We start from the raw sequence: 24,933 nt of genomic DNA on the forward strand, positions 1-24,933 counted from the left end.
TCTGAGACCCGGTCCATTGACCTTTGTCCTCTGTAGCAGTAATCACATCACATCTTTTGAGCTTTTTAAGAAATCATGCTCCATGATCTTGTCAGTTCACAGGGATTGCTGCAGGTTTTTTTCTGGAATGTTCGCAGGTTATCTTTCAGTCTGCATTTCTGCCGAAGGTGCTATCAGAGCTCAAACTGTCTGTCGAGCTAGGTTGACAGACTGGTGGCTTAGACCAAGAGGTAGCTTAGCGCCAGGCTTTTTTGTGCCCTGACTGGGTCCTGACAGAGTAAATCAAGCACACTCAGACTTTAGGGAAGACAAACCAGCTTTTTGTCTGCTTTAACCCTGGGGTCTCCAGCAGCCCATTCCCAAAGCCCAGGCTGAAAGGCCTCTACAACCATTGGGTTGTAGAGGCCATTCAGCAGACGTATGCCTTTTGAAGTACTCTTTTTACATCTGTGTAGATTCTCAGTCATCCAGGTCATAGTAGTCTCTGGAGCTTGAAAAAAGCGACTGGACTTCTTTTTGTTTCTTGAAGACGTTTCACCTCTCATCCGAAAGGCTTCTTCAGTTCTCAACCAAATGGTGGAGAGACCCAGGTATTTAAACCCCTGTGGGCGTAGTCCCCTGGAGGTGGTTATGACCCTCTATTGATCATGTGCGTGAACACATGTGCCCAGGTGTGAAGGGGGCGTGGGTCATATTTAATCAGTGGTTTCAGTTGAAACCAATTTAGGACTCCGCTCCATTGTTTCCTGTGGCCTATTGAGGTCACTGGAACAAAGGTGTGAATGGGGCTTGAGACGTCTGGGAAGGGAGCTCAGGACAGCACTGTAAGCGGGGGAAAGTTGGTGACGTAATCCACCTCCTCTGTTCAATGATGGTTGTTCACAGTGGACATAGATGGCTTCTTTCACTCCTCTTTCAAACCATCTGTTTTCCCTGTCCAAAATGTGAACATTGGCATCCTCAAAAGAGTGCCCTTTTTCCTTCAGATGCAGATGTACTGCTGAATCTTGTCCTGTCGAGGTGGCTCTTCTATGTTGTGCCATTCGTTTGTGAAGAGGCTGTTTGGTTTCACCAATGTAGAGGTCCGAGCACTCTTCACTGCACTGAACAGCATACACTACATCGCTGATCTTGTGTTTGGTGGGTTTGTCCTTGGGATGAACCAGTTTTTGTCTTAGGGTGTGACTTGGTTTGAAGTATACTGAGATGTCATGCTTGGAGAAAATTCTTCTGAGTTTCTCTGACAAGCCTGACACATATGGGATGACAATGTTGTTCCTCTTGTCCTTCCTATTCTCTGTAGTTTGTGTTTGGCCTTCATTCCTGTGCATCTTAGCTGATTTGATGAAGGCCCAGTTGGGGTAACCGCATGTTTTGAGGGCTTTCTCAATGTGTGTGTGTTCCTTATGCTTCCCTTCTGCCTTAGAGGGAACACTTTCCGCACAGTGTTGTAGGGTCCTGATCACCCCAAGTTTGTGTTCCAGAGGGTGGTGGGAGTCAAAGAGGAGATACTGGTCTGTGTGTGTGGGCTTCCGGTAAACTTCAATGTTGAGGCTTCCATCTTCCTCGATAAGCACCGTACAGTCCAGGAATGGTAACTTGTTATCTCTGGTGTCCTCCCTGGTAAAACGTATGTATTTATCCACTGAGTTAATGTGACGAGTGAAGGCTTCTACTTCTTGGGTTTTGATTTTGACCCAGGTGTCATCTACATATCTGTACCAGTGGCTAGGTGCCATCCCTTTGAAAGAACCAAGAGCTTTACTTTCCACTTCCTCCATGTAAAGGTTGGCTACAATGGGAGACACTGGGGAGCCCATGGCACATCCATGCTTCTGTCTGTAGAATCCATCATTGTATTTAAAATATGTTGTGGTAAGGCAGAGATCTAAAAGTGCACAAATCTGATCTGGGGTGAAGCTGGTTCTGTTCAGTAAGGAATCGTCTTCCTGTAGTCGTCTTCTGACGGTCTCCACTGCCTCAACTGTGGGTATGCAAGTGAAAAGTGAAACCACATCAAAGGACACCATGGTTTCATCTGGATCCAGTACAAGACTCTGGACCTTGTTAGTAAAATCTGTAGAGTTTTCAATGTGGTGGGGTGTGATGCCAACAAGCGGTGATAAGATGGTGGCGAGGTGTTTGGAAATGTTGTAGGTGACCGAGTTTATACTGCTGATAATGGGTCGAAGTGGGACTCCTTCTTTCCTTCTTTGTTGTGCTGAATTCATCGGATTACCACAACAAAATTACTACACTCCTCAGTGACAACAATACTTATGAGGTCTTGAGACGTGATCCCACAAGCAACTACAAGAAAAAAGTTGTTTGCTGCCTGCAACAACTTGAAAAGGAAAAAGCCATTGACCGCCCCACTTACTACCGCCTGTACCCTGGAGAAGCCACTCCATGCATTTATGGACTCCCAAAGATCCACAAAGAAGGAGTCCCACTTCGACCCATTATCAGCAGTATAAACTCGGTCACCTACAACATTTCCAAACACCTCGCCACCATCTTATCACTGCTTGTTGGCATCACACCCCACCACATAGATACAATAATGCAGAGTCATAAATATATTTGCAAAACGAGAAATTTTTCTTTTTATATATAAATCCTGTGCACCACAGTCTGTTTACTGATATAAGAAAAGATAATACATTTTTTAAAAGTCAGAAATCACTTTTTGGCACAACACCAGAAACCTGAAAACTCTGCTGCTGCTGCTGTGTTTTGTGTAGAAACAGCGCTCGTACTGCGTCCCTTTGTACGCTGTGGCATCGCCCATCGCCCTCACTTCAGCACTGAGGTGGACACCCATGCCCCCCCCCCCCCCCCCCTTTAACTGATCCACCAGACCAGAGGCCATATCGCTGCTGACCACGCAATGGTGCAGTTGTGTAAAAGTGAACGAGAGTGGATGCCTGGAGTATTGGCGGTCAGGCAGCAGTGCTTGAATTACATAGTTATGACCGACTATTTGAACTATCTGAAAAGCGTAAGCTGGCTGTTAACCCCCCCCCCCCCGCTGTCATACGGTTTGTATGCTCTGGAAAATGTTGATAATTGTGAATGATCCCTAAATAAATATTATCTGAAATTTGAAACTCAGACCCAGACAGGTCCAGTATCTTTAAATATGTCTCTTTACTGAAAGCTATATATGTTATGTTTACTGTGTCTCACACACACACACCAAACTGCATGGTTCTTTGATTAAAGTCTTGCCCCTTCAGTTCAAACAAGATGCATGCACAAATGCAGAGAGCACAGCAGTGCCTTGTACAGTATTAAAATAAGATTTCACAACAAATGTTAATGACAGTACAGATACTGTTACGGATGCAATATAAATAGGACTTTAAAAAAAAGCTTAAATATGCAGAAGTGTTTGCAGAGAGGCTGTGTACAGCTGAAATGGGGAAATGGTGAGAGAAAGAGTTTCTTTTGAATTCTTTAATGCATGTAATCGTTCTCAAGGAACTTTTTAATACATTACTGTTTATTATCTTAATACGTGCAGACATGAGACCAGAGGATAGCCTTTTAATAGCAATTAAAGATGCTGTACAGCTTTTATGATGTTGAAGTGATGTAAAAAAAAAGCTAAATGTCATGTATGTCTCATGTTTTCTCTCTAATATTGTAGAATCTTTAACTTATGTATAAAGAACAGTATAAAAAAAGTGAACTGAGTGTATGAAACTTTATGAGGTGCCTTTACTGGAATCTCAATTTCCCAAGATACAATATTTCAGGGGAACAAAAAACAAACTCATCCAACGATAAACATTTTGTGATAAAATATATAAATACTGTGATATAAGAACTGTATGAAAGCAAATCTGCGATGTTCAGTGGTGTAACGAGAAACTTCCTGAAATTTTGCAGCAAGAAGGAAAACCAGAAGAGAGAGAGACGAGGAAGAGAAACTTCAGTTTAAAAAGTCAGCAGAGATCAGTACGGAGAGAAGAGTGAAGACAAGCAAGACAAAACAGGTGCAGCAAACGTTTATTATGTCTCAAAGTATCTTTTTAAAAACAAAAATCTAAATTTAAAGGCTTTTTCACTGTTATAGAAGTGCTGAGGAAATTAAGAGACCATTATCCACAGTATTCCTGACTTCGCGCCATTACTCATAATTCATAGCGGAAACCGGTAGTTTACTTCCGTTTGCGCTGTTGTTTACGGTTGTGGGCTTAAACACTTGCCGTTCATTTAAACATTTTGACACTGCAGTTTCTTTTACTGGCCTAAATGGTACCACCTCGGAGGTGGATACATTGCAAGGATGTTTTAAAAAGCAGCGAGGTAACAGTGCCTCACCCATCACTTGTGTAAATTACATGAAATTATGGCCTGAAGTCAGCTACATCGACATTATCAGTTACCTTGTTTTTTCCGAAGGTGTTGATGGCGGGGAATCACGTAATTTTAAGAACATCAGATTACCTTCAAAGCATAAAATCAATAAAGTAATGCTGAACAAACAAGGCAACGTTGTTTTCCTTAATTAAGGAAAACAACGTTGCCTTGCGCCAGCGCATTGGCCAAGCTAAGCGCTTAGCATGGGTCATGCTAAGGGAAAGTGGAGTGGTGGAGACAGTCAGCTGTTCCTGTATCGCTGATTAGGGAAATCATGTAGTGATGCTGCAGCTATTCTGTGGAAGGTATATCAATTATCTGGATATCAGTGTGTCCAGATCACTGAAACAGAAACACTGGACTGGCCGAAAGCTGTGATCGGGGAGACACGCAGCTGTCATCTTGCAAACTGCTACGTGTTTACATGAAGGCAGGCATTGTTTAAGCTTTGTGTAGGCTGTATGCCAGGCCTATTCAATTACTTTTTCTTCTGGGCCAGATTTGAAAATTTTGAGATGCCACAGGGCCGAAGACCCCTACTTACATTATTTCTTGAGACTTAACTCTAAATATGCTACCAATTTAACTAAATCATAAAAATAAATAAAAGAATTCACAATAATACACAACAATACTGCATCATTTATTGATGAGCAAAATAATTCAAGTGCATTGCAAATTTTAACATTTGGCCCAAACCTTGACTAGAATATTTTTAACAAGGCAAATTTCACCACACATATGTTTAATTAAAAAAACAAAACAATGTAATAATAACAACCTCTTGCAACAGTAAAGTCTTGTATAACATTTTATATGTATTTGCAAAAGTGCATTTGTTGAACTAGAACGGCCAATTGAGGCAGTGCATTAAATATTTCAACAAAAGTCTTGCTCCAGCCTCTGACGGGGACGGTCGCATTCTATCTCTCTCCCTGCCCTCCCTATCTTTCCTGCTTGCTGCTTGCTGTGAGAGCGTCTCTTGCACACTGTTCGAATAAGAATAAGATTGAGAGCAATATGGATTTGGCAAACTGGGCCTTCACGACCATTGATCGAATTTTTTCCACTATGAGATCTGGGAAAGGGGAGCCTGCGTGTCCGAGTGGAACAGACCCGGTTGGATACGTCATCGATTCTTGGAGCTCGTGGAGACCTGTGTGCTTCTCGGCCCTCGAGGTGGAAGACGTGGAAGACGCTTACATATTTGGCTATCTGGTAGCAGTATCTTTTCTGTTTGGGCTCGGAGGATACCTGATTTACCGAGAAATCAAGAAAACCTGGACGGCAGTTCGACATCTGCAGAGGTTGCCGACCCAGGTGGACGGGCTGACCAGAACCGTACAGACTCAGACTCAAAGCCTGATGAACCTGAGCTGTAGACTTGGGGAGTAGCAGGTGAGAGGGGTTCGATCTGGAGATAAGGTACGGTTCTGCACAGTGAGGACGGTAACTAATGAATTTGGATTATTGGATTTATTAAATGGTTTCCCAGTGAGACTGAAGGCTGTTGGAAAAAACAAGCAGCCTGTTCCAAAACAACATCTGTATTATCAGAATTCGGCCTTGGCTGGCAATCATATCTCTCCAGAGCTATGCGTGACGGCTGCTCTCCCCCTCAGCCCTCTCTGTGATTTGTGAAGCTGGATCTGGTGTACCACGGCCGCTGATGAACTTCCATCACTATCAGCGAATTGTTTTGGCTAGGAGCTGGCATCTGGGCTCCACAATGCCCCCCCCCCCCACCCTCTCGTCTCCGTCTGCATCCCCTCCTGACCCTGACCCTACCCACCATACTGCTATCCCGGCTTTATATGTGCAATATGCTTTTGCTGAGGTGTTTTTTGGAACCTCGTAAGGTGTTCTTTATGAACACAGTATGAGATGATTTTTTGAACCTAACCATCCCAGTGTATCTCTTTCTGTCTTTCTGCTAAAGGTAGCGCCGTTGAGAAACAGTTGCATGACCTCAGACATCTGTCCCCCCCTGTCTGTGTTATGTTTATGCTTTGTTTTTTGTTTTTTTTTTTTTGTTTTTTTTTTTTTTTTTTTTTTTTTTACTTCCGGCGCCGCGCGAGCAGGCAGCCAGTTTCAGCAGCTCCGCACTAATTCCGTGTTTTTTCTCATTTTGTTTAGTATTAGATGTGTTTTTGTGTTTCTGTATCTTCTGCTCTTTTTCCTCATGATGGAGCAGACTTTTTTCTGGAAAACTTTGTTTTTATTTACCCTTTTTATGGTGTTTATGTTTGGAGACTGCGAGAGTGGCCACGCTCCTATTGTTTACTCTCGGGACCAGCTGATCTCCATCGGGCGCTCCGCTGTGCCTACTCCTGCTGAACGACTCGATATTCCCCGCGAACTGAGAAGGAAGAGACGCGGGAGACGTGCGGGCATAGGTCGTCGTTGCCAGGGGAGAAGGTACAGGCCCGTCATCCCGTCCATCATCATGGGAAACGTGAGATCTCTTCCCAACAAAGTGGACGAGCTGGCGGCGCTAACGCGACATCAAAGGAGCTACCGGGAGAGCAGCCTCATGTGCCTGACGGAGACGTGGCTAACCGAGCTAACCCCAGACTCACACATAAACATGGACGGCTTTCATTTGATCCGTGCCGACAGAACCAAGGAGAGTGGTAAGAAGAGGGGCGGGGGTCTGGCTGTGTTTGTAAACGATAGATGGTGCAACTCCAGACATCTAACCATCAAAGAGACGCTCTGCAGTAAGGACATTGAACTGCTCGCTGTTGGTATGAGACCGCACTATCTTCCTCGGGAGTTTTCACATGTTATTGTGATAACTGTGTATGTGCCGCCCTCTGCTAACGCTGCTGCAGCCTGCGATGTCCTCCATGCTACTACCAGCAGACTCCAAACACAGCACCCACAGGCCCTCTTTCTGATCTCAGGGGACTTTAACCACGTCTCCCTGTCCTCCACTCTCCCCACCTTCACCCAGTATGTCACCTGCCACACCAGGAATACCAACACACTGGATCTACTGTATGCCAACATCAAGGAGGCATACAGCTCATCACCTCTGCCTCCCCTGGGGGGCTCAGATCACAACCTGGTTCATCTCCAGCCTGTGTACAAACCCTTGGTACACAGAGAACCAGTTGTGACACACACAGTGAAGAAATGGTCTGAGGAGACTGAAGAAGCTCTGAGAGACTGCTTTAGCTCCACTGTGTGGGAAGAGCTTTGTGCCCCTCATGGGGAGGACATCGACAGCATCACGGACTGCATCACTGATTACATCAATTTCTGCGTGGAAAACACTGTGCCCACCAGGAGGGTACGGTGTTTTTCAAACAACAAACCCTGGATCAACTCTGAAATAAAGGCTCTCCTGAAGGAGAAGAAGAGAGCCTTTAGATCAGGAAATAAGGAGGAGCTGAGAGCCGTGCAGAAGGATCTGAGAAGGAAAATCAGGGATGGAAAAAACATCTACAGGAAGAAGATGGAGGACCAGCTACAGCAGAGCAACATCAGTGGGGTTTGGAGGAGTTTGAACTCAATTTCAGGCCACAAACCAAGCCCTAGGGTTGTGGGAGACTTAGAGTGGGTTAACAACCTGAACCAGTTCTTTAACAGGTTTGACCAGCCACCCACCCCTCCCCCAGCCCAGTCCCCCCTGCTGTCAGCCCCACCATCTTTAATGACTGCCAACCTTTCTTCTTCTTGGGACCTCACACCTCTCAGCTCTCAGCCATCACCCACCCCCTTCACTTCTGAGGACTCCATCTCACAACCCCCATCCCCCACCTCCATCTTGTCCCTCTCAACTCATCATGTGAGGAAGGAGCTACGTAAGATCAAGGTGCGAAAGGCTGCTGGTCCAGACGGCATCAGCTCCAGGCTCCTGAGGTGCTGCGCAGATCAGCTGTGTGGCATCATGGGATACATGTTCAACCTGAGCTTGAAGCTGGGGAAAGTACCACAACTGTGGAAGACCTCCTGTGTGGTACCGGTACCAAAGACCAAACATCCAAAGGATCTTAGCAGCTACAGGCCGGTAGCCCTGACATCGCATCTAATGAAGACCCTCGAGAGGCTGGTCCTCAACCATCTACGCCTCATGGTGTCGTCTTCGTTGGACCCGCTGCAGTTCGCCTACCGGCCTGGCATCGGGGTGGATGACGCCATCATCTACCTCCTGCACCGAGCTCTGACCCACCTGGAGAAGCCTGGAAGCACTGTGAGGATCATGTTCTTTGATTTCTCCAGTGCTTTTAACACCATCCAGCCAGGACTTCTGAGAGACAAGCTGGAACTGTCAGGAGTGGACCACCACATCTCCGAGTGGATACTGGACTACCTCACTGACCGCCCACAGTACGTGAGGACACAGGGCTGTGTCTCTGACAGGCTGGTCTGCAGTACGGGGGCCCCACAGGGAACTGTGCTGGCACCGTTCCTCTTCACCCTCTACACTGCAGACTTCTCCATCAACTCCCCACGCTGCCATCTGCAGAAGTTCTCTGACGACTCTGCCATAGTTGGCCTCATCACAGGTGAGGATGACTCAGAGTACAGACAGTGGACTCAGGACTTTGTGGACTGGTGCCAGCGGAACCACCTCCTGATCAACGCCGCTAAAACCAAGGAGCTGGTGGTGGATTTCCGCAGGCGCAGACCCACCACACGGACACCGGTGAACATCCAGGGAGTGGACATTGAGATAGTGGACTCTTATAAGTACCTGGGTGTTCACCTAAACAATAAACTGGACTGGACTCATAACACTGATGCGCTCTACAGGAAGGGTCAGAGCAGACTCTACCTGCTGAGAAGGCTGAGGTCTTTTGGAGTGCAGGGGACACTCCTGAAGACCTTCTATGACTCTGTGGTGGCATCAGCCATCTTCTATGCAGCAGTATGTTGGAGCAGCAGCTTGTCTACAGCTGAGAGGAAGAGGATAGACAAGCTCATCAGGAAAGCCAGCTCTGTCCTAGGATGTCCTCTCGACTCAGTGCAAGTGGTGGGAGACAGAAGGACTCTGACCAAAATAACATCACTGATGGACAAGGTCTCCCATCCCATGCATGAAACTGTTGCTGAGCTGGAGAGCTCCTTCAGTGACAGACTGCTGCATCCTAAATGCACAAAGGAGCGTTACCGCAGATCCTTCCTCCCAGCAGCTGTAAGACTTTATAACCATCACTGCTCCCAACAAAAACCACAATAGCCTACACAATGTAGGATAATATATAATATACTGTAAATAGTCCGGCTCAACACACAGGCACATCATGTACATTGTATATAGTGTTATTATTATTAGTAGTAGTATTAAGGTTAATATTGTTTGTTGATTTTATATATATTCTTTTCTTAATAGTGTGAATTATTATATCTTTATTTATATTTATAATAACTGCGGCTGCTGTTACACCCAAATTTCCCCTCTGTGGGACAATAAAGGCTGTTTCTTCTTCTTCTTCTTCTTTTGGATGGATGTTCTGTTAACTGCAATTTCCCCATTTGTGGGACTAATAAAGGCATTCTTGATTCTTGAAAAGAAACTGCACCAAGTGAACATTTAATAACTGTAAAATTAAAGCTTCTTCTGCATATTCAAAGTAATGTTGACTTAATGCGTTCAGTCTTAGAGTTCAGTCTTTGGGGTAAAATAAACACATTTATCAGTCCAAGCAGAGTTAAAATGGCGATTTTCATTGTCAATTTTACGTTTTTGACCTGTCAGTGACATATTTTTGAGGTTGTCGTACTTGGAGAGAGTATTCTGGGCTGGCGTTGCTACGATACCGGAAGCAGTAACCCTTCAAGTACAAGAGGAAGGGCGGGAATTTTTAAAATTCTCACAGCAAATATGATTTAATTGCGTTTTTGCAGCTTACGTTGGGTCAGTCGGGGGGTGGGTCAGTCAAAGGGGGTCCGCGGGCCGGATGTGGCCCCCGGGCTGCTAACTGAATAGCCCTGCTGTATGCTGTAGTGTCACACTATAAATAAAATAACGTAAAAAAATAAGAGGCTGTACATTAAAGGAAAACTTAAAACATAAGGAAAAAATACAGTAATAGGATGTGCAACTGGGTAGTATAATTTGGGGGAAAAGAACAAATTTACAGAATAAAATAATTTGAAAAAATGTACAGACTGATGTAGCGACAACCGACAACAGCACAAGTTGAATCCGAGCTCATGTTCCAACTAATAAAGCCGCCTGTTACAGCACAAAGTAACCAAATTTTGTCATTAACTGTGGCTCTAACTTTGGGTAACCGGAAGTATAAAACCAAACAGCGGAAGTAGCAGTCTGTCATGGCAGCCTACGTGTGCTCTTCCAGAAACCCGTGGATACAGTCATCATGCTCACGTGGGGAATTGTCAGATTATTGGTGGCGCTGTCACTTGGTGTTGGCTCTCACTGCGGTATTGTGTCACGTCCTGTTCTGCTGTCTGTTAGCTGTTAAATCTGTATAGCTCGATCTATCTGGATAACAACATATTTTAGTGTAATCTTCACCTACTTTAAATAGCATACTCTTTGCTGAATCACCTGTATTCACATTATTGACTTTATTTGTTTTTAGAAATTCGCTAGCTTAGCGCAGCTAGTATCTTAGCTCTTAGCCAACTCACTACCAGCATGGCTTCTTCTCCTGTCCCTCCTGCACTTTCCTGCTCTGAGTGTCACATGTGTAGTTACTCCTCGGCCTCCTTTAGCAGTAACGGTACTTGTAATAAATGTAGTCTGTTTGTAGCTCTGGAGGCCAGGCTTTCTGAATTGGAGACTCGGCTCCGCACCCTGGAAAATCCTGTATCTAGCCAGGTCCCTGTAGCGGGTGCGGACCATGGTAGCTTAGCAACCGTTAGCTCCCCCCCCCCAGCAGATCCCGAGCAGCAGGGAAAACGGGCTGGCTGGGTGACTGTGAGGAGGAAGCGTAGTCAGGGTTGCCACGGGGTAGTAAAAGGTAGTAAATTAAATGAGGTCAAATTAAGGCTAGTAAAAGGTAGTAAACAGAATTTGACTTGGTAGTAAATTTTTCATCACCCCTTAAATATATTTTGACTTTTCCATTGATGCAGACTTTTTGTTTTAAGTTCGTTTAACTATAAGATCTGTATAGAAATATAACTACTCAGCAGGACCTGAGCTGACGTTGTTGGCGAGCGGTTCCACGAGCGGATCTGCTGTGCGCATGCGCGGAGTCATTTTGCGCCTCGTCATGGGAAAATGTAGTTTTCACAACTTTGGCGCATCAAAATGACATTGCCGATTTTAGATGACGTAGCATCTGGACGCTGCTGCCATGAATCGAAAGTGCAGACTTCAAACTATGTACCAGTTTTTAAATGACGTTGATAGGCCAAGTGAAACCAGAGTTATGCCCAATAATTTACGCCATGCTTTTTCCTGTATATTGTCCTCAACTTCGATGCGCGTTTTGCGCAGAAATAAACGGTGAAAATGTGAGTTTCGCTAACAGGAAGTGCTTACTAATAAAAACAAAACAAAACAAAATAATTCCTGACAACCCCTTTCCTATTGGTGGAAAAATCAACCAATCAGAAAAATATGCGGTAACACGATGCATTTGGGTGCATTTGACTGCTGCGGAGCAGGTGAAAAAGTGGTAAAAGAGACATTACTGGCAAGTTTTACCTGTGATGGGCCCCTCAGTCTTGTGGAGGACAGAAACTGTTTTTTGAGGTGGCATAAATAATTTGTCTAGCATCTTAATGTGAGTCCTGATTGCCAATAGTTGTACACAAAAACACCTGAGGCCTTTCCTGCATTTTAATGTGAATAGTTGTATTTAACTTTATTATTTACTATATTTTTACACAAGTTTTGCAAATTTACAACTTATATTTGCATTTTAATTGTAAAAAGAATTCATTAAGCATGTTTCTGATTTTTACAGTAAAAAAAATCATTTTTTCTACTCTAATTTTATGTTTTTATATGATTGTAAGTCCAATGTCTTAATACAGTATGTCAAAATGAAAGAGTAACTATACAGTCACACACACGAGGTCGTGCTGAAAAAAAAATTATACCAAACAAGGCAAGGTAAACAGTTTCTAAGGTCAACTATGAAGCTAAAAACAAAAGTAGTCAAAAATGGCCAAATATACCCCGGACGCCAGAGGGTTAAGCCGGTCATGGGGAATGATTGAGAGGCGTTTTGTAAAGTGTGCAGAAAAAATATAAATTTGACCTGAAACGGTGTGACGGCGATCAAATCACACCGAGCATCCACCGTTCACCAGCAGTGGATTCATGTGCACGAGGAGCAGATCCCTATTTTGTTTTTTGGTGCTACACAAAGCACTGCAACTACAACCTCAAGGTCAGCTACGAGCACAAGTATTGCCGTCACACCTCAGCAGCAAACCAGTATTCCAAGATTTTATTGGAAAAAAAATAATTGGCTTGTGAAACTTGAATTTCATTGTACTTTGTTTATATTCTTAAAAAAAAACAAATTTACATGGATAGATTCAACTCATTGTCATTGTGCGCACAAGGGACACAACGAAATGATCGTTCCAGATCACTCATCCAGAGACGAGCATCTGTGGTCATGCAGCCAGAGACCGGCACTACTGTTAGGCAATGTGGTTTAAGTGTCTTGCCCAAGGACACAACGCAGCACAAGGACAGGGACTCAAACCGGCAACCCACTGGCTGCAAGACAGGCGCCTACCTACTGCGCCACTTTTTGAAATGTGTTTGGAATATTAATGTGTATGAGGTCTTTGTCAAGACAAAGTCACAGTTACACCTTCAAGTAAGTGGGATACAGTTTTGCCTTTGGTGAGAGATGGGCGATCATCATACATGGCTTAGTGCTGTGAATCCACCACTACCCCAAAAAAGGCTGCTGCTCGATTTCGTGCTCGTAGTAAAAATATTTTAGAGGTAGTAAAAATAGGTAGTAAATTTAACTCTAGGATTCCTGTATAAACCCTGGTAGTCCTAAGCAGAAGCCCCGGGTACACCACCAACCTGTTCATGTCTCTAACCATTTTTCTCCACTCGGCGACACACCCGCCGAGGAACAAACTCTGGTTATTGGCGACTCTGTTTTGAGAAACGTGAAGCTAGAGACACCAGCGACCATAGTCAAATGTCTTCCAGGGGCCAGAGCAGGCGACATTCATGGAAATTTGAAACTGCTGGCTAAGGCTAATCGTAGATTTGGAAAGATCGTTATTCACGTCGGCAGTAATGACACCCGGTTACGCCAATCGGAGGTCATTAAAATTAATATTGACTCGGTGTGTAACTTTGCAAAAACAATGTCGGACTCTGTAGTTTTCTCTGGGCCCCTCTCCAATCAGACCAGGAGCGACATGTTTAGCCGCATGTTCTCCTTGAATCGCTGGCTGTCTGAGTAGTGTCCAAAAAAACGACGTGGGCTTCATAGATAATTGGCAAAGTTTCTGGGGAAAACCTGGTCTTGTTAGGAGAGATGGCATCCATCCCACTTTGGATGGAGCAGCTCTCATTTCTAGAAATCTGGCCAAATTTATTAACCCTAAAACCTGACTACCCAGGGTTGAGACCAGGAAGCAGAGTTGCAGTCTTACACGCCTCTCTGCAGCTTCTCTCCTCCTGCCATCCCCCCAAAACCCCATCCTCACAGAGTCGGTGCCTGCTCCCAGACCACCAAAAAACAAAGCTGAAATCAGCAAAAAACTATTTAAGCATAAAAATTCAAAAACAATAAATAATACAGCTTCATCAACTGCACCAAAGAAAACAATTAAATGTGGATTATTAAACATTAGGTCTCTCTCTTCCAAGTCCCTATTAGTAAATGACTTAATAATTGATCAACATATTGATTTATTCTGCCTTACAGAAACTTGGTTACAGCAGGATGAATATGTTAGTTTAAATGAATCAACACCCCCGAGTCACAGTAACTGTCAGAATGCTCGAAGCACCGGTCGAGGAGGAGGATTAGCTGCAATCTTCAATTCCAGCTTATTAATTAATCAAAGACCCAGACAAAGTTTTCATTCTTTTGAAAGCCTGACTCTTAGTCTTGTCCATCCTAATTGGGAAACTCAAAAACCTGTTTTATTTGTTATTATCTATCGTCCACCTGGTCCTTACTCAGAGTTTCTGTCTGATTTCTAAGACTTTTTATCTAATTTAGTGCTCAGTTCAGATAAAATCATTATAGTGGGTGATTTTTAACATCCATGTAGATGCTGAAAATGACAGCCTGAACACTGCATTTAATCTATTGTTAGATTCAATTGGCTTCTCTCAAAATGTAAAGGAGCCCACCCACCACTTTAATCATACTCTGGATCTTGTCCTGACATATGGCATAGAAACTGAAGACTTAACAGTATTCTCTGAAAGCCCCCTCCTGTCTGATCCTTTCTTAGTAACATTTACATTTACTTTAATGAATTACACAGCAGTAGGGAATACGTTTCATTACAGTAGAAGTCTTTCTGAAAGTGCTGTAACTAAGTTTAAGGATCTAATTCCTTCATTGTTATGCTCTTCAGTGCCATGTGCCAACACAGTGCAGAGCAGCTACCTAAACTCTGCTCCCAGTGAGGTCGATTATCTTGTCAATAGTTTTACGTCCTCACTGCGTACGACTTTGGATACTGTGGCTCCTCTGAAAAGTAAAGCCTCAAATCAGAAGTGCCTGACTCCGTGGTATAATTCACAAATGCACAGCTTAAAGCAGATAACCCGAAGGCTGGAGAGGGAATGGCATCTCACTAAATTAGAAGATGCTCATTTAGCCTGGAAAAAGAGTGTGTTGCTCTATAAAAATGCCCTCGTAAAGCTAGGACATCTTACTATTCATCATTAATTGAAGAAAATAAGAACAACCCCAGGTTTCTTTTCAGCATTGTAGCCAGGCTGACAAAGAGTCAGAGCTCTGTAGAGCCGAGTATTCCTTTCACGTTAACTAGTAGTGACTTCATGGATTTCTTTACAAATAAAATTTTAGACATTAGAGAAAAAAATTATTCATAACCATCTCAAAGATTTATCTTCATGTTCGGCTGCTTTCAGCACTGCTGGTATTTGTTTAGACTCTTTGGCTCCAGTTGATCTTTCAGAGTTAACTTCAATAGTTACTTCCTCCAAACCAGCAACATGTTTATTAGATCCCATTCCTACTAGACTGTTCAAAGAAGTCTTTCCAATTATTGATGCTTCTATCTTAAAAATTATCAATCTGTCTTTATTAGTTGGCTATGTACCACAGGCCTTCAAGGTGGCTGTAATTAAACCTCTGCTTAAAAAGCCATCACTGACCCAGCTGTCTTAGCCAATTATAGGCCAATCTCCAACCTTCCTTTTCTCTCAAAGATTCTTGAAAGAGTAGTTGTAAAACAGCTAACTGATCATCTGCAGAGGAACGGTTTATTTGAAGAGTTTCAGTCAGGTTTCAGAATTCATCACAGTACAGAAACAGCATTAGTGAAGGTTACAAATGATCTTCTTACAGCCTCTGACAGTGGACTCATCTCTGTTCTTGTCCTGTTGGACCTCAGTGCAGCTTTGATACTGTTGACCATAACATTTTATTACAGAGATTAGAGCTTGCTATAGGTATTAAAGGTACTGCACTGCAGTGGTTTGAATCATATTTATCTCATAGACTCAAATTTGTTCATGTAAATGGGGAGTCTTCTTCACACACTAAGGTTAATTATGGAGTTCCACAGGTTCTGTGCTAGGACCAATTTTATTTACATTATACATGCTTCCCTTAGGCAGTATTATTAGAAAGCATTGCATCAGTTTTCATTGTTATGCAGATGATACTCAGCTTTACCTATCAATGAAGCCAGATGATGCACATCAATTAGTTAAACTGCAGGAATGTCTTAAAGACATTAAGGCCTGGATGACCTCTAATTTCCTGCTTCTAAATTCAGATAAAACTGAAATTCTTGTTCTCGGCCCCACAAATCTTAGAAACATGGTGTCTAACCAGATACTTACTCTGGATGGCATTACTTTGGCCTCCAGTAACACTGTGAGAAATCTTGGAGTCATTTTTGACCAGGATTTGTCCTTCAATGCACAAAATAAACAAATATGTAGGACCGCTTTTTTGCATTTGCACAATGTTTTTAAAATTAGAAACATCCTTTCTCAGAGTGATGCTGAAAAGCTAATTCATGCATTTATTACTTCTAGGGTGGACTATTGTAATTCGTTATTATCAGGCTGTCCTAAAAGCTCCCTGAAAAGTCTTCAGCTGATCCAAAATGCTGCAGCTAGAGTACTGACAGGGACTAGAAAGAGAGAGCATATTTCTCCCATATTGGCTTCTCTTCATTGGCTCCCTGTTAAATCTAGAATAGAATTTAAAATCCTTCTCCTCACATACAAGGTCTTGAATAATCAGGCACCATCTTATCTCAAAGACCTCATAGTACCATATCACCCCAACAGAGCATTTTGCTCTCAGACTTCTGGCTTACTTGTGGTTCCCAGGATACTTAAGAGTAGAATGGGAGGCAGAGCCTTCAGCTTTCAGGTGCCTCTTCTGTGGAACCAGCTTCCAGCTTGGATTCGGGAGACAGACACCCTCTCTATTTTTAAGATTAGGCTTAAAACTTTCCTTTTTGATCAAACTTATAGTTAGGGCTGGATCAGGTGACACTGAACCCTCCCTTAGTTATGCTGCTATAGGCCTAGGCTGCTGGGGGGTTCCCACAATAGACTGTTTCTTTTCATTCACCTTATTTACTTTGTTTATACTCCACTCTGCATTTAATCATTAATTCTTATTAATCTCTGGCCCAACCGGTCGCGGCAGATGACTGCCCCTCCCTGAGCCTGGTTCTGCTGGAGGTTTCTTCCTGTTAAAAGGGAGTTTTTCATTCCCACTGTCGCCAAGTGCTTGCTCATAGGGGGTCGTTTTTGACTGTTGGGTTTTCTCTGTATTATTGTAGGGTCTTTACCCGAAATACAAAGCGCCTTGAGGCGACAGTTTGTTCTGATTTGGCGCTATATAAATAAAATTGAATTGAATTGAATTCATCAGATATTATAGATGACTTAATGCTGTCCTCTTTATTTGTTGTGCTATGGTTACACTGTAAGGATTATTTTTGTTCATTAATTATTGTTTCAGGAACAAAGATTTTTACCACAAAAAGCTTCGGGGTAGTCGTGTACTCACAGTTGTTGTCACATCACAATGACTAAAAAAGTGAACATGCGACATCTTTAACTTGTGTGATTTCTTTGTTTTCATTTTAGTTTTAATTTCTGCATGTTTACTGTGTCTCCTGGATTAGTTATTCTGTGGAGTAAGAGCCTGAAAGTGTTGAGCACCGAACATCGAGGATGTTTGTTCTCATCTGGGCAGCTCTGCTTTTCTCTGTGAGAGGCAGTAATGCTGGCACAGGTTTGGATCTCCTCCTTTGTAATTCAGTAATTCTGCCAATATGATTTTTTTTCTTTTATACATTAATATATGAAACATGATAAACATTTATTCTCACCCAGAATTTATCCTAATTTAGTCTTCTTACTGTCATCTGTTGATTTGTGTGTCATTTTAAAAAGATCTTTTGTTAACCACACATATGTTAGACTAAGAAATGTGTGAAATTCTGCTTGTTGTGTCGACTACAGCATTTAAAAGCAGTTTATGTAAAACACCATTAGTCCTGTATCTTTAATTAGATATCATGTTTACTGCTGTATACTAAATATTCTTTGTTACTGTCTTTATCTTCTTTTGCACTAACAGGTTCCTCAGCCTCAGAACACTGTGACAGAGAATACTGTGTTACTCTCAGTGAGCAAGAACTAAGAGCAGAGGCTGGACTCTGTGTTGTGATCTCGTGCTCTTTCAGGACTGCTGCTGCTTTTACCCCCAAACATATAGTTTGGTTCAAATGTGAAGCATCTACTGAAAGATGTGGTGATGCTGACATAATATTTCACAGCAACAAAAACACAAAGAAAAAGCCTCAGGCTGGATTTGAAGGACGAGTGTCACTTTTGGAGCCTGATGTGAGTCAGAACAACTGCAGCATCATCATTAATGATCTCAAACAGTCTGATTCTGGATCATATCAGCTCAGAGTTATTGGTGAATGGAACGGGAAAGAAGATGGATTCACATTCATTACAAAAGCAGCTGTCTCTGTTACAGGTATGGAAAGCTTTTTAAAGAACAAATATGTAGAAAAATAGATATTCACTCTTGTACAACAACATACTTTATTTATAGAATGCCTTTTATTGTCATTATACAGGATGTACAATGATCTTAATGAAGTATTAATAAACTTGGGGAATTTGTTGACCTCTGTGGTCAGCTGGTAGGAACTGCAGCAGTTCTTACTAACAGCCCAGAAAATATCCTATTATTTGAGCTTGGATTTAATTCCACTAATGCCCAGCATTTCCATTAGGTCTTAAACAGAAGCCCACAGTAATGATTCCCACACTGACAGAGGGACAGCAGGCCACACTGACCTGCACTGCTCCTGGTCTCTGCTCTGGATCTGTTCCTGAAATCACCTGGACATGGAGAGGAGCAGGAGGGACTCACATTACAGAGAACATCACTGCTTTCAAGACTGAGAGTGTGACAGCTTTCACACAGAGACACACCTCAACTTTGACCTTTAATGCGTCAGCTGAACATCACAACTCTGAAATCACCTGTAAAATCGGCTTCACAGGTGAAACAACTACAGAAGAGACTTCAGATTTGAGAGTGAACTGTGAGTAAAGTCTTAAATTTTGTTTCAGAAATCTATTTAATTTTAAAGCATCAACTTTAGTCTTGCAAGAAAGTTAGAAAGTCAAGAAAACTACACTGTTGTGTAATTTATATATTTTTGTCTCATAGATGTGAAGGAAGTTAAAATCACTGGTGTTACACGTGTGAGGGAGGGCGAGGCTCTGAATCTGACCTGCAGTGTTGAAAGTTTCCCTCCATCTCTGATTATGTGGAAACATCATAGTTCCAACACAGACCACAGTGACACTGGATCATCTACACTTGTCATCAGTAATGTGACAGCAGAGCACTCTGGACTGTACGTCTGTACAGCAAAACATCTGGACACAACTGTGACTTCATATGTTGAAGTGATTGTGACTTGTAAGTAGACAGCACTGATCTTGAAACTGAAATTCATATTTACACTACAAATATGCATGATTACATATGAATCTGTGTTTACAGGGTTTTCAAAGATCCTCGATGGCTCTGGATGTGTGCGTCAGTCAGAGGTTTTGACCTGTGTGTGTATCAGCGAAGGGTTTCCTTTACCTACCATTAACTGGCCGCTCCTGAAGAACCACACTGAGTACTCTGTCATTACCACTGTGACAAACCACACAGTCAGCAGCACTGTCAGTCTGAGTGTAAAAAACCATGGCAACAGCACTGTTGAATGTGTCAGCAACAATGGAAATGGAGAAGAAAGAGAAAACCTGATCCAGAAAAACCTGTCTGGTATGTGTTCTCCAACTAAACAGTTTTCATCACTGCTTTTCATTTTTGACTACTGCATTTTTTAATGCAACTTCTGTAATTAGATAGTAGTTCAGTTTTGCAATACTGTATATAATAAAAGCAACATGCACATTCATCATTCAAAAATTAAAAAAACATTCAAAAAAGCCTTTTATAAAAACAGAGTAAAAGTTATTTTATTATATGCCTTAGTTTAGGTTCTTTGTACACCGTATTTTATTTTACATTACTTTATTTGCAATTATTTATTTTTGCATTTAAGAAACTGTTTTCTTCAAAATATGTTAATATGGCATGTAAACACAATAAAGTATTTCTCAGCCAATTACTTGATTAGTCAATGGAACAGTCGATAGAATACTCTATTACGGTAATATAATATTTAATAACTATATTATAGTACATGAAATTTTCCTCTTCTTTCTTCCTAAACATCAGTAATTTTGATTTGCAGGTAATTTTAGTGTAAACGGAGCAGTTCTCTTACCCATTGCTGTTGTATCGATCCTTGTGAATGTGATCTTTATAATCTACTTTGCATTCCTTTGGTGAGTTATTAAACCTACACTTTATGTTTTAAAGGCTCTGTAGACACACTGGATACTTTTTAAGACTCAGTCTTCTTTTTTTCTCACACAGGAACTCAAGAAAAAAGCTTCAACCAGAGGACAAAGACAGTACATACATGTCCCTGCAGAAAACCCACAGATCATCAGAATATGATGTTATTTGCAGCCGCTGAAATAGCACGTGTCACAGAGTGAAGATAATACTTAAACATGTTGTCCTTTAATGACAATCAGTGATCTGCCTGATCTTATTTCAACATGTGTAAGATTTTATTTATATATTACATTTAAATGTTTAAGCATGTGTACAATCTTATTTTACAACATTTAACTGATATTATTTTGCTTTCCACACAACACCTTAAACCCCAACTGCACCATCTCCTCCTCCACCTTCACACCTGACAGATTTTGCAGTATAATCATGATCAGCTGTTGTAGCTGGAACAGATTTTTATCCCAATTTGGAGATTTGAAAAAAGTTGAATCAAATAAAATTAAATCATTTTTAAAAATTGATTTTAGTAATGTTTTATCATGAAATTGTGGAAAAGTGGAAAATAAAACTACAGTTCACAGATGTTTTTCACTATTTCTTTTTGAAATATGATATTTGATTCTTGAGAAATTCCCTTTCCTCGTTACACAAAGTGTTTGTGGTCTTGCCCTTTTTATTGTTTAGTGTGTGAATAATTTATTCAGTAATTTATTATACAAGTTGTTTGTGGCTGCATTTACATTAACCTTATTTATGTGATTGAAGTCAAATAAATGGTTAATATCTGTCTCTTAAAATCTTCATAAAACAGTGATATAATAATAAATGGTGACTAAATATTCTGTCAAAGTCAGTTTCTTGCTTTACTCAAATGAGCAAAACAGCGCCTCCCTCTGTGTGGTGACCAAGGGTATTGCACTGCTGCACAGGGTGTTCAGTTAAGTTTGCTGAATTTGATATCCGTCACTTCATGAGAACTGGTTAGTATTCAGGAGGGGAAAATGTTGACGGAAATAAAAACACTACAGCAGCACGGTGGCGCAGTGGTTAGCACAGTTAGAGTAACATCTGGAATGTCTGGGTTCGATTCCACCTTGGCCCAGGCCCCTCCCTCTCTCTGTGCTCAGTTTGCATGTTCTCCCCGTGCTTGCGTGGGTTTCCTTCGGGTACTCCGGTTTCCTCCCACATTCCAAAGACATGCACTTACTAGGGTTAGGTTAACTGGCTACACTAAATTGTCCATAGGTGTGAATGTGAAAGGTTGTTTGTCTCTCTGTGTTGGCCCTGCGACAGGCTGGTGACCTGGGTGTACCCTGCCTCTTGTCCTATGACAGCTGGGATAGGGTCCAGCCCCTCCGCGACCCTGAACAGGATGAGCGGAAGCGAATGGATTAATGGATAAAAACACTATACTTAAAAAAAAAAAAAAAAAAACAATACATGGAGTTAGTTGATTAAGCAGGTTAAATAATAATATAATGGAGTCACAATATTGACCAGATTTGATCATATAACAGTCCTTCATGATGGCAGCTGACAATCGTGCTGATAATCGTGCTGCCATTGTAAGAGACAGTTTTTCTTCATACACTGGTAAGTCAAACAAACAGTAAATGTTTGCATAATGTTTTCAGTGTTTTCACACTTTGTGCCTTTCGGCAGAGAGCAGTTATAGTCGGGCATTAGTCAGAATTTTTGTTTATATGTGAAAACTGCAAGCAAACTCTCAGTTTGGCTTTTATAAGGGGGCTGTATAAAAACACAGTTTATCTTTAGCATAATTTGCTGATTTGCTAATTGTTGATAGTTTTGTAGTTTATTAAATATTCAGATTCTTAAATAAACACCACTGTGAACATGTTCAGTTCCCTATTCAAGTGACACTTGAACAGAGAACTATCTATTGAATAGAGAACTAACTATATCCTACCTAATTGTTTTGTGTGTGTATCTAATGTGAACTTTGTGTTACAATCATGTTTTCAATCTGCAATATGATGCTTGAATCAGCAAAGTATCAAAATAGTGGCGTTAATGCAAAACAAACAAACAAAAAAGCAAAACAAAAAGTTGATTGAATAGGATCAATCAATTGAATATTTTATCCATTACACCACTTTGCTGTTCTGTGTGTGCAATTGTGTGTTCCTGCATGGAACCATTAGTTGTTTTGGAGCCCGGCTTTTTCACTACAGTTTATTTGCTCTCTCTCGCCTTCTCTCCCTCTCACACATACATATATGTAGCTATAATTTTGCACCTCAAGTAGCCTACAAACATGTTTCCACATATACAGAGAGTAAAGCGTTGCCTTATAGGGTGTTAAAATAAGATCACACAACAACAGTGTTGTTACTGCAGAATGTAAATAGATTAAAAAAAGAGAAGTCCAAATATGTATAAATGTTTGTAGCTGAAATGGGGAGATGCTGAGAATTAATGTATTTAATCTGTCTCAATTATTTTTTTTAAAAATGTGACTGTTTACTATTTTAATCAGTTTTGGGGTTGTTTCTCAAAGAAGTACTGTAATGTATTACACATTACTCATTACTTTTCATAAAAGTAATGCAGTATGTTAGGTACTGACTGTCTTGATCCTTTTTGACCCAGCGTTTTGTGTTTTGGGCTTTTGAACTCTTTCGATTTTCAACCCATTTCTTTTGCTTTTTAACTTCAATGGTCTTCTAATCGTAAATTCCTGCAGGCCACAGTTTCCATTAAAGGTGTGTGTGTTTGGAGACATAATTAGTTAAATCATTCAGTTCAGCTCCTTGTTTTATATGAATATTGTCCCGTTGTCCACTACAGTGGACATGCTGAAAAATTTAATTAACAATACATTTTAAAAAGTCTAAATTGTGAGATTTTTCTTTGACACTCAAAGGATGTAGGAAATTAGAAAGAAAAATAAATTTGATGACACTTATTTTTCTTGGGTCCCAGGAGGATAGGATTAGAAGATAGATATTGCCCCCTGGTGCCCATTAAAAAGAATGCAGATTTAAGGGACTTCCATGTTGGCTTACGGTCTGGTAATTGTAAATTTCTGCAAGCCACAGTCTCCATTAAAGGTGTGCGTTTGCAGGGGCACAAATAGAGAGAGAAGAGGAAGAGAAACTTCAGTTTAAAAAGTCAGCAGAGATCAGTACGGAGAGAAGAATGAAGACAAGCAAGACAAAACAGGTGCAACAAACGTTTATTATGTCTCAAAGTATCTTTTTAAAAACAAAAATCTAAATTTAAAGGCTTTTTCACTGTTATAGAAGTGTTGAGGAAATTAAGAGGCCATTATACAGTCATCAGATATTATAGATGACTTAATGCTGTCCTCTTTATTTGTTGTGCTATGGTTACACTGTAAGGATTATTTTTGTTCATTAATTATTGTTTCAGGAAAAAAGATTTTTACCACAAAAAGCTTTGGGGTAGTCGTGTACTCACAGTTGTTGTCACATCACAATGACTAAAAAAAGTGAACATGCGACATCTTTAACTTGTGTGATTTCTTTGTTTTCATTTTAGTTTTAATTTCTGCATGTTTACTGTGTCTCCTGGATTAGTTATTCTGTGGAGTAAGAGCCTGAAAGTGTTGAGCACCGAACATCGAGGATGTTTGTTCTCATCTGGGCAGCTCTGCTTTTCTCTGTGAGAGGCAGTAATGCTGGCACAGGTTTGGATCTCCTACTTTGTAATTCAGTAATTCTGCCAATACAAATTTTTTTCTTTTATATATTAATATGTGAAACATGATAAACATTTATTCTCACCCAGAATTTAACATGATTTTGTTTTCTTACTGTCATCTGTTGATTTGTGTGTCTTTTTAAAAAGATCTTCTGTTAACCACACATATGTTAGACTAAGAAATGTGTGAAATTCTGCTTGTTGTGTCAACTACAGCATTTAAAAGCAGTTTATGTAAAACACCATTAGTCCTGTATCTTTAATTAGATATCATGTTTACTGCTGTATACTAAATATTCTTTGTTACTATCTTTATCTTCTTATTTGAGCTTGGATTTAATTCCACTAATGCCCAGCATTTCCATTAGGTCTCATTCAGAAGCCCACAGTATCGATTCCCACACTGACAGAGGGACAGCAGGCCACACTGACCTGCACTGCTCCTGGTCTCTGCTCTGGATCTGCTCCTGAAATCACCTGGACATGGAGAGGAGCAGGAGGGACTGAATCTCACATTACAGAGAACATCACTGCTTTCAAGACTGAGAGTGTGACAGCTTTCACACAGAGACACACCTCAACTTTGACCTTTGACCCTTCAGCTGACTATCACAACACCAATGTCACCTGCAAAATCCGCTTTACAAACAAATTAGCTACAGAAGAGACTTCAGCTCTGAGTGTGAACTGTGAGTACGATCTCAAATTGTCTCGTGTTTCAGAAATCTATTTAATTTTAAAGCATCAACTTTAGTCTTGCAAGAAAGTTAGAAAGTCAAGTAAACTACACTGTTGTGTAATTTATATATTTTTATCTCATAGATATGAAGGAAGT

At 41.3% G+C, this 24,933-nt stretch overlaps 1 protein-coding gene across 1 annotated transcript; it reads left to right on the forward strand.

Annotated features, from left to right (window-relative positions):
* The first annotated feature begins 17,689 nt into the window (after window positions 1-17,689).
* LOC115795024 (sialic acid-binding Ig-like lectin 14) lies at window positions 17,690-20,605 on the forward strand. The gene is made up of 7 exons (XM_030750778.1): window positions 17,690-17,750; window positions 18,099-18,506; window positions 18,769-19,083; window positions 19,212-19,466; window positions 19,551-19,823; window positions 20,299-20,392; window positions 20,484-20,605. The coding sequence occupies exons 1-7, from the start codon at window positions 17,690-17,692 to the stop codon at window positions 20,584-20,586; spliced, it is 1,509 nt and encodes a 502-aa protein (XP_030606638.1). The 3' UTR covers window positions 20,587-20,605.
* The last annotated feature ends 4,328 nt before the right edge of the window (window positions 20,606-24,933 follow it).

The sequence above is a fragment of the Archocentrus centrarchus genome, chromosome 16, assembly GCF_007364275.1.
Source record: "Archocentrus centrarchus isolate MPI-CPG fArcCen1 chromosome 16, fArcCen1, whole genome shotgun sequence".
NCBI classification, from domain to species: domain Eukaryota; kingdom Metazoa; phylum Chordata; class Actinopteri; order Cichliformes; family Cichlidae; genus Archocentrus; species Archocentrus centrarchus.

Coding starts and splice junctions, on each gene's coding strand:
- LOC115795024 (XM_030750778.1), top strand. CDS start 17,690: ATGTTTGTTCTCATCTGGGCAGCTCTGCTTTTCTCTGTGAGAGGCAGT. Junction 19,467..19,550: donor TGTTGAAGTGATTGTGACTT/GTAAGTAGACAG, acceptor CTGTGTTTACAG/GGTTTTCAAAGATCCTCGAT. Junction 20,393..20,483: donor ATCTACTTTGCATTCCTTTG/GTGAGTTATTAA, acceptor TTTCTCACACAG/GAACTCAAGAAAAAAGCTTC.